The following is a 10,450-nucleotide window of genomic DNA, read 5'->3' on the forward strand; positions in this document are numbered from 1 at the left end:
TTCAATATTCGGGGTCTGGTATGGTAGCCTAGTGGCTGGAGTCCTTGTGTCACATGTGCCAGGATCCCATATAGGTGTCGGTTCTTGTCCCTGATACTCCAGTTCCCTTCCAACTCACTCCCTGCTTGTAGCCTGGGAAAGCAGTTGATGATGGCCCAAAGTCTTGGGACCCTACACCCACATGGGAGAACCAAAAGAGGTTCCTGGCTCTTGGCTTCAGATCAGCTCAGCTACAGCCATTGGGGGTCATTTGGGGAACGAACCAGTGGATGGAAATCTTTCTCTCTGTCTGTCCTCTCCATAAATCTGCCTTTTCTTTCCAATAAAATTAAACAAATCTTAACAAACGTAATTCAATGTTCTTCCATTAGTCCAGACATTTGTAATATCAAATCAAAGACATTTGTGATAGCTTTTTAAAAATTTATTTAGGAGCTGGTGCAGTGCCATCGCAAGCTAAGCCCTAAGCCCCACTTACAAGCACTGGCATCCCATATTGATGCTAGTTCTAGTCCTGGCGCTCCACTTCCAATCTATAAGCTGACTGCTTATAGCCTGGAAAAGCAGCAGAAAAGGGCCCAAGTCTTTGGGCCCCTGCACCCATGTGGGAGACCTAGCTCTGGCCATTGCGGCCATTTGGGGAGTGAACCAGCAGATGGGAAACCTCTGTCTCTGCTTCTTTTTCTGTAAAACTCTGTCTTTCATTACAGCATCCATCAGTAAATGCCCAGGTTGCAGGCAGGCCATGCTAAATGGAACACAGCACTTCCAGAACAAGTGAGAGCTGGAGTGGGGAAGGTCCTACTTAGTGAATCTTTGGGGATATCCCTGCTAGGCCACAGAATCTACTGGTGCATGCAAGAGCCAGGGCCAGTGGTGGGCATAGTAGAGATTCATAGGGATTGCCTCAATTAAGCTGCAGCACCTCTTGGTATCTATAAGAACTGGAACTGGGTCTGGGTTGGCTGGGGTAGGCCGCAGCATCTGCTAGTGCATGCAAGTACTGGGACTCGGAGCTGGCTGGGTTTGGCTAGGCCTCAACACCTGCTAACACATGTGAAACTGGGCTGGAGGCCAGCCAGGAAGGGATTCTTTGGGGGTCATTCTGATTAGGCCACAGCACCTGCTGCTGCACTCAAAACTCAGACCTCAGGGTGCGCTGGGCTAAGTTGCAGCACCGACTCGTTTGCACGACAGCCAGGGCTAGAGGTGGGACTGACCAGAAAGTTGCACCCGCTGGTACGTTCATTGGCTGCTGTAGGGGGCAGACTGAACCTGACCTTGCACCAGCTGGCACACATAAGAGCAAGGCCTCAAGACCTTCCAGGTGAGGTGTCTTAAAGAGCTTCAAAACTGGACCACTGACTCAATCTGTGACGTCAGGAACATCACAGACATGTGATCTAACCTCGGAGCATATGCTGCTGGACTAGGCCACCTCCGTTGCTGAGCCTTGCATGAGAATGGAGAACACCCAGACACACATCAAGGATGAAACACCCAACTCACCAAAGGCAACAGAAGGTGGAGTGCCTCACAGGTTGAACAGCACTCCAGGCCAGGCTCTACAACAAGCACTTAAGCCTGTGGGCACATTGAGGTAGACAGTCACCAGGCCTTAGAAAAAAATGTTCACTTCTGGTGTAACAAAGCTGATAACCACTGAAACAATTAAGACCACTCAAGTAACACCCTTGGGACATTCTTCCCCACATCAGCGCCTGAAACAACAATCTGCTTCCCAGGTGCTGATATGGACTGGGAGATCAGCAAAGGATGCCTCAAGTCCTTGGGACCCTGCAACCATGTGGGAGACCCAGGCTCCTGGCTTTAGATTAGCTCAGCTCTGGCTGTTGCATCCAATTGGGGAGTGAACTAGATGTAAGATTTCTCTTGCTCTCCTTTTCTCCATAAATCTGCCGCACCAGTAAAATAAACAAGTCTTTAAAAAATGTTTGAAAGGCAGAGAGAGAGGAAAGAAGGGAGAAAGAGAGGCAGAGAAAGCGAGAGATCCATCTTCCACTCACTGGTTCACACCTCAAATGGCTACAATAGCAAAAGCCAGGAACCAGGTACTCCATCTGCATCTCTCATGACAATAGGAACCCAGGTACCTGGCACATGTGTTGCCTTCTCGTGTGTAATAGCAGAAAGCTGGGTCAGAAGTGCAGAGCAGACAGGATCTGAACCACGAACTTCCATATAGTATGTGGACATTCCAAGTGACGATGTGACTTGCTATGCAACAACGCCCACCCCTTTATTAAGAAATAATTGAAGCCATTATTCACACTAAATTATTTGCTTTTGAAAATAGCTAATTTTCTTCTAAACACACACACACTTTGCTAGCATGGAAATTTCTTTTTAATGAATAGCAGATTATTTTAAAATATTGCTTTAATTTTTCTGTGGCGAATTTCAACATAACACCCACATAACAAAGGCTCGCTAGAGTTTTCAAGGATTGATTCTCTAGAATATAGAGTCCTGGGCTCCTGACTTTGGCCTTGCCCAGCCAAAGGATCTTGAAAACCTTTGGGAAGTTAAACAAAGGATGGGAAATGTCTTCTCTGCTTCCCAAATAATGAAGAAGCAGCTTTCAAAACGCCACCATTCTCTGCTCAAAAACCGTTGCATGCTTTTTTTCTCATCTCCCTGGGGTGTCCTTACACTGGGGGACAAAGCTCAGCTCTCTGTTGCCTTACTGCCTCGTTACCCTTTCTCCTTCTCATCACCTTCAGCCTTCCGAGCTGTCTCCAGGAAGCCCAGCACACGCCCAGACACAGGACTATCACGTGCGTAGCTCCCCCTGCCTGCTTACTTCCCTTAATTCCTCAGTCCCTACTCATGTATTCCCATCCCAGTAAAGATCATATTTAAAGCTGCAACCTTAAATCCATCTTCTTTTAGCATCTTCTTTTCTTTCTCTTTTTTTATCGATTAGGGCACAAAGGGTCAAGGGCTACAGGAAAGTGGGTAAGACCATTATTTCTACTTTTTTTTTTTTTTTTTTGCTGTATCTGGGGAGGGAGGGGGAAGATTAAAGGAGAAACCCCACCCAGTCTCCCACCCAACCCAGGTCCCTGACATGGGGCATGCTCCGAGGGTCCTGCTCAAGTGGTTTTGATAGTTCAACAGTTCTGAATTGCCATCAATCTCACCATTCCCAGCACGATGAAATCTTTCCAGCATCCACTGGCTGACATAGTTCACCTTAGAGTCTCTGTTTGCCCAGATTTTCACTGCCAACACATGGCTGGGGTAGTTGATTGATTTGTTCTGGCCTCCATCCTCTGTTGTGGTACTAGGTGTCCTCCGTAGGTTCCAATGGATTGCCACATCCTCCATGTGTACCTGGATATGCTGTCCACTGCTCCGTCTGAGCCTCTGAGGAGGCTCAGCTTTGACACATGCACTCCATGGTCAGACCTTGGAACCTACACTTCTCTTCATGGTTGGGGTTCTGAGTCTGGCAGTTCAACTGGGGGGTTCCCCAAAGAAACTTCTGAGGTGATCCCAGACCTGATTCTTGTGTGTGGATGCCAGTACAGGGTCCGCCACAGTCTGTCACCCCAATCAGCTTATGCATACATTAGTGGTTACAATTGCTGGGTCAGCTCTGTTTCCAGCCCTGTATTCCACATGAACCAATGGGTGTTGTAGTCCAGCCTGATTCTGCCCACCACACATTCACCCTCATACAAACCAGTGGGAGCTGCAACTTAGTCGGAGCAACGTGCAATAACCCCCACGAGGCCTGCCCCCTGCCCTGGCTCCTGTGCCTGCCAGTATGTACAGCAGACTTGTCCAGTCTGTCCTACATCCCATTCAGCTCTCATGTATCTTAATGGGCATTGAAGCCTGGTTCAACCCAACCAGCCCTACCTTCCAGCCCACACACGTTGGTGGGTGCCATTGTGTCCAACCACCACTGCCCCAGTCCTGGTTTTCATGCTCTCCAGTAGGAGAGATAACCCAACAAAGAGGTGCCCAGTTTCCTTACTGGACCACTCCCAATCAAAGATCATGCACTCTCCAGGTGGTTGTGCAGTTTAACTTGAAAGAATTAGCTCCAGTACCAGCATCTGCCAGCTGATGCTGCGGCAAAGCACAACCAGCCCACACCCCCTGTGGCATATACATGCGCCAGTAGGTACAGTACACCTAGCCTGGCTTGCTTCTAATCCAGCTCGCATGAGGTCCACAGGTGTTGTAGCCCTGCTTGGTCTGGTCTGCCCTCATCCCAACTCACACTTTCCAGTGGGAGTGGTGGTCAGGCAGCAGAGCCCTCCACATTTCCCCTACCAGCTTTACCCCCTCCCCCCTGGTTCTCACGTGTGCTGGTTGGGTGTTGCAGCCCAGTCTCGCATGGCCAACCTTACCTCAGCACTTGCCAGTGGGTGCTATAGCCTGGCCCGGCCCACCCCCAATTCCAGCTGATGCTGCTGAGGGTTACAGCCTAGCCCAGCCCAGGAGATAATGTGAACAGGTTCAGCCTGGTCCGCCCTGACCTATGCCAAATGTGAGAGTGGGTACTTTCCCTTGCTTGGTATCAGCTGCTCCCTATTGTGGTTCTTACACTCACCTGCAGGGACTGTGTGTGTCCTGACAGAGGAGTTTCTCAAGCTCCTTCATCAGAACCTCTCCCAATGCCAGATCTCGTGCATACCGGTGGGTCCATGGACCATCCCTATTTAGTCCCCCTCCTGTCTTGGTAGGAACAGTGACCTTTCCTGATTGGCCTTCAACTCATTCCAGCTCTTTAAAAAGATCTTCCGTCTGATGGTTCACTCCCCAAGTGACCGCAACAGCTGGTACTGCACCAATCAGAAACCGGGAACCAGGAGCTCTTCTGAGTCTCCCACGTGGGTGCAGGGTCCCAAGGCTTTGCGTCATCCTCGACTGCTTTCCCAGGCCACAAGTAGGGAGCTGGATGGGAAGCGGGGCAGCTGGAATTAAAACCGGCAACCATATGATATTCCAGCACATTCAAGGCAAAGACTTTAGTCGCTAAGCCACCACGCCAGGACCATTCCAGTTCTTATTGTTGGATGTTTCAGCCTTGCCAAGCCTCCTCCATACCGACACAGCTCACATATGGTTCAGCAGGGGCAGAGACCTAGCCTAGTCCATCCTACACCTACCTTGGTCCTACAGAGCACCAGTTTTTTTTTTTTTTTTACAGAAACCAAATACATTTATTAAGCCTACTCTCAGCCACACAGACACAGGAGTATCTACAAATATACAACCTTTACAACCAGTAAAACTTCTTAGCCAGGAACACACTACCTTGTGTTTTCAGTGAGCATGGCCTCCATTTTAAGGTGTGGATGGTCCTCCAGTTGACTGTCCTCCACTCTGAGGAGGTCTTGGACACAGTGAAGCCTGCTGGGTGGTCAGCTCATGCCATGGCCTCAGCACCTTCCTCACCTCCGCTGTCTGGAAGCTCTTCCTCCCCAGATGATTCCTCTACTAGTAAACAGCTTTTGTTGACAGACTTCTGGTTAGCCTCCCGCTCTCCTTCATCAGTGCAGTCCTGTAACAAGATCAGCAGCTGCCTCCTGTTGTACTGAGTCAACAACTTCCGACATGTCCTAATGGTACTTGCCACGTCTAGCATGGCTCAGTGCACCCAACCCCAGTTCACACTTGTGCCAAGGGACACTGCAACCATATCCAGACCAGAATGCACCCCCCGCACTCACCAGTGGGAACCCCCACCCAGCCAGAATGTTCTCTTAGTTTCCCGACCAGATCTGTTCCCAGCCATAGATCACTCACATACCAAGGTTTCTCTGACCCAGCTTGGCAGAGCCCCTCACCTGTCTCAGCCTTTGCCTTAGATGCTGAGTCCTAGCATCCCTGGCTCACGCAGACCAGTAGGTGTAAGAGCCTAGCTCGGCATGACCTGTGCTCCAGCCTGATTTCTGCTCTTGCTGGTGAGCTAAGGTTTGGTCGGCTCTGCCCGGTTCATTCCCTTCCATAACCAACCAACACAATAGCTCCAGCTGTTGGAGCTATTTTGTCCAGTTTGTCCAACCCCCAAGCCTGGTTCATGTGATCATAAGTGAGTTAAGACCCACTAGGGGAGTTTCCCAAGTTCCCCCACTTTACCCACTACCAGACCCAGAATTCATACATGCCAGTGGGTGTTAGGCCAGCGCCTGGCATAGTCTGCCCTTCTATCTTGGCCTTGTATGAGCTGGTGAACGTTGCGGCCCAGCCCACACCCTTTTTTAGGATGCACATTTGTAACCTTAGCATCTTCTAACACTTAGTATGTCTACAGTTGGTTGACCTCATTTGCACCCTTAGCAGCTTATCAAACCTGGGGGGAAATTCCATCACATAAAACCCAACAAATGCACTGAGTGATGAAATAGCTTGTTCATATTTCTTGTTACAATGGCCATCGGCCTTGCACAGTGGCTCAACAGGCTAATTCTCCATCCACGAGCACCAGCATCCTAAATGGGCACCAGTTCATGTACCAGCTGCTCCACTCCCCACCCAGCTACCTGCCTGTAGCCTGGGAAAGTGGCTGAGGATGGCCCAAAGCCGTGGAACCCTGCACCCACATGAGAGACCCAAAAGCAGCTCCTGGCATGTACCAGCTCAGCTCTGGCTGTTGTGGCCATTTGAGGAGTGGACCATTGGATGGAGGATCTTTCCAGCTCTCACCGTCTCCATAAATCTGTCTTTCCAATGAAAATGAAGTCTTCACACACACACACACACACACACACACAGGCCCAGTGAATCAAGGGCAATGAAAGTGAAGGCTTTAAAATGCAGGTGGGGGAAGGGTAGTGGAATAATCCAAAGCCTCCATTCTGAAGGCCCCGGGGCCTGAACACTTTCTCCTGGGTCTGTGTCAGTGAACATAGGAAGGCTCCATAAAGTTGGGAAAAGGTTAAGTCGAATTTCTAGGCACTTTCTGAAGTCCCTGGCATTACACGGGTGTGCGGGGTGGACTAAAGGGCCTGGCTCTGATCTAGGGTTCTGTGCCCTCCACTCAGCTTCTCCTGCCTGCACACTCACAAAACTTGGGTCCCCAGCATCCCCTGGAACACAAACACATCAGAGAGACAACAATTTCTAAACTTTATGGGAAAAGTCACAGAACAAGAAACTTCTGAGTCCCATCTCACTCCTCTCCACCTGCAGGTCTCAGGGAGTCCCGTGGCTCGTTCCGAGGGAGCCCCGCAAGGCAGGTCAGGCGGTCTCAGAAGGTCCCGGTGACAGGTCAGGCAGGTCTTACGGGGTCCAGTGGCAGGTCAGGCGGGTCTCAGGGGGTCCAGTGGCAGGTCAGGCGGTCTCACGGGGTCCAGTGGCAGGTCAGGCGGTCTCACGGGGTCCAGTGGCAGGTGAGGCGGGTCTCAGGGGGTCCCGGTGACAGGTGAGGCGGGTCTCAGGGGGTCCCGGTGGCACACCCCGAGGCCAGGTCAGGCGGGTCGGCGAGCCGGAGTCACGAGGCCCGGTTCACCGGGGGTTCAAGCGCATCCCCGGGACGGCGGGAGGAGGCGTCCCTGGCCCAGGTGGGAAGGCGCCGGCTCAGTTCTCGTCGGGCTTGTCGGCCGGCGGCCCGCAGGGCTGCAGCATCTTCTCCATGAGGTTGAAGCGGACTCGCGCTTTGCTCTCATTCTCCGCGATGGCGAAGTAGTTGAGCAGGTCGAAGTGGCCCATGTAGGAGCAGTACGAGTCGCGGTGCTGGTTGACTAGCCACTCCCACTTGGTGGTGTCGGCGTGGCCCGTGCCGATGTACTTGGACTGCAGGTGTTCCAGCTGGCTGTGAATGGTGTAGCGGTCGGTCATCTTGGCGCCTTCCCTTCCGCTCCCAAGTCAGAAGCCGCTGACGAAGAGTAAGCGATCTAGGATTTCCCGCCGGAGAATGGCCGCCACTCGGGAACTCTGGACTCGCTCCGGCGCAGACAAATGGCGTAATGGCGACGCGGCTGCCGGGATCCTCAGTCATTGGGCTCCAAGGCGGAAGCGGAAGCTCATTTTTAAACGGGATTGGGGTTGTCTAGGAAACGCGGAGACCGTCCCGCCCCCCGGGAGGGACGCACGGCATTCGACGTGATGGGTGGTGTCTTTCCTTCACCCACTAGGTCTACTGCATGCCGGGATTTGTAGTCTCTTCTGGGACCGCGGGCCTAGGCTTTCTTGGGCTTTAGGCTTCCCGGAAGGATCCATCTGGAAGTGGGCAGAGCCGGCCCTTGAAGTCAGCTGCGTTCATTTTTGCTTTGATTTGGCTGTAGCACGGCCGCCTTCTTCTGCTGGGTGACCTTCGGACGATCCGCGGAGTCGTTCTGGCGCCCCGGGGCTTGCGTGGACGGTGCCCACGGCCCTGGCAAATGGTATCTAAAATAATTTCTCACCAAAGGAAATGTGAGTTTAATTTCCATTTAAAGTTCATGTTTCTCTGAAAACCTTATAAAATTTGAATATAACTCCTGAAAGTATCAGACTTTCAAAAGCACTGGTTGGAAAGTCATGAATGCATGAAGATGCTCACAATGTTTGTGTATTAAAAAGAGATGTGTACAATTCAGTCTTCACCGGGCCCAGCGTGGTAGCCTAACAGCTAAAGTCCTCACCTTGCACGCACTGGGATCCCATGTAGGCACCGGTTCTAATCCCAGCAGCTCCGCTTTCCATGCAGTTCCCTGCTTGTGGCCCGGGAAAGCAGTTGAGGACGGCCCAAAGCATTGGGATCCTGCACCTGCTCCTGGCTCCTGGCTTCGGATCAACTTACCTCTGCCTGTTACAGCCACTGGGGGAGTGAATAATCGGATGGAAAATCTTCCTCTCTGTCTCCTCTCTGTATATATGACTTACCCCCCCCCCAAAATTTTTTTTTTAATTCAGTCATCACAATACTGGAAAAATTCCTAGTAGCAGAAATAGAGAGAACATTACTTAAAAAACAAAACATTACTTAAAAAACATTAAATGGAAATTAAGCTCACATTTCCTTTGGTGAGAAATTATTTTAGATACCATTTTTGTCTACAAACAAGATCTATTGTCTCTTTTAAAAGATTCGTGGCAATGTGTATTATGAGAAAACTATATATACATATTAAGATTTTTTTTTTTTTTTTTTTGGCACCAAAATCAAACTTTAGTTTCATTTTTCCCTAACTTTTGAAGGATCTTTTTACAACAGGACGTTTTAGGCACATTGTGTTGAAACATTAGTGGACACTAGAGGTCGCTAAAGTATTTTCATGGTACAAGACTGGTTGTGTGTTTAAAGGTGTATTTATTTATTTGAAAGACAGAGTCACAGAGAAAAGGGCAGAGAGAGAGAAAGAGCTGTGGAGTTTCCGTCTGTTGTTCACTTCTCAAATGGCCAGAACACGAAGTACAGGATCCAAGCACTCGGACCATCCTCTGCCGTTTCCCGGGCACGTTAACAGGGAGCTGGGTCGAAGTCTTGGAGATGCGTACTTTACCTGTCACACCACAGCGCCAGGCCCCAGCTGGCTGTATTTTAAAAGGCAGCCAGGTCTTTGCCCATGTAGAAGAAAAGCAAGCAAAAAGAAGTGGTGACATGGAATTTATATGAAATGGAGTTTAGAAAGTTCTTCCAAGAACCTTTTTGTAACTGTGGGCTTGTGTTTCTCCGGTTAAGATGTCTTTAGCTTTTCCTTTCTCAGCCAAGCAGATGAACAAGTCTCACATTTTGGAGTGTTTTGCCCTTTGCACATAAATTGCCCGTAACGTTTATGTAACTTTTTGCTGCCGGGGTCTCTTTCAAAGCTTGTTTGAGATTTAGTGGGCTAGTCCCTTTCTGTCTTTAATGATGGCATTACATCACAAGCTAGTACACATTTTAAGCAATTGCTGATATGACAGAACTTTCATAAAGGGGATCAGAAGCGTTGCATGCGTGTTCCATTTGTCACAGCTTTATGAAAGTTACCTTGCTGTAGCATCGTGAGGGGAGCGAGTGTCTTCATCAGGCAGGTTCCCGTATTGAAATTCTGCCGTCTGAATGGCTTCGGAACAAGGGAGGTTGATTTCTCACAGTCCTGGAGTGTAGGAATTCCCAGTGACAGCAGATATGGTGTCTGGTGAGGGCCCACTTCCTGGCTCACACATGGGAGGGCAGCTCTCCGAGACCATTCTTACAGCACCCTAACCCCACAGGTAAGGGTGGAGCCCTCCTGACCCAACCCCCTCCTAAGACCCCGCCTCCCCACACCATCACCTTCCTGACTGAGATTCTACAGATGGACTTGAGGGAGGTGGGACAATGCATAATAACTAAGCATCTTTTTCCTCGGAGGCAAATAAACATTACCTGTAAATTGAGGCAGAAGTTTCTGGAATAAAAAAGGAGACCTGATCTAAAGCCCTCTGTACCTCCAGTCAAGGGCATAAGCAGGTGTCATGATGGAATGTAGGCACGAAACAGCAGCCCAGAGCAGGATAT

General features: G+C 50.2%; 1 protein-coding gene across 1 annotated transcript; it reads right to left on the reverse strand.

Moving 5' to 3' along the window:
- Positions 1–7,096: 7,096 nt before the first annotated feature.
- On the reverse strand, positions 7,097–7,929 carry SF3B5 (splicing factor 3b subunit 5). Its single transcript, XM_040965254.1, has one exon. The coding sequence runs from the start codon at positions 7,819–7,821 to the stop codon at positions 7,561–7,563; it is 261 nt and encodes an 86-aa protein (XP_040821188.1). The 5' UTR covers positions 7,822–7,929; the 3' UTR covers positions 7,097–7,560.
- Between the last annotated feature and the right edge of the window lie 2,521 nt (positions 7,930–10,450).

Source organism: Ochotona curzoniae, unplaced genomic scaffold, assembly GCF_017591425.1.
Source record: "Ochotona curzoniae isolate NIBS_2020 unplaced genomic scaffold, NIBS_Ocur_1.0 scaffold_3890, whole genome shotgun sequence".
NCBI lineage: Eukaryota > Metazoa > Chordata > Mammalia > Lagomorpha > Ochotonidae > Ochotona > Ochotona curzoniae.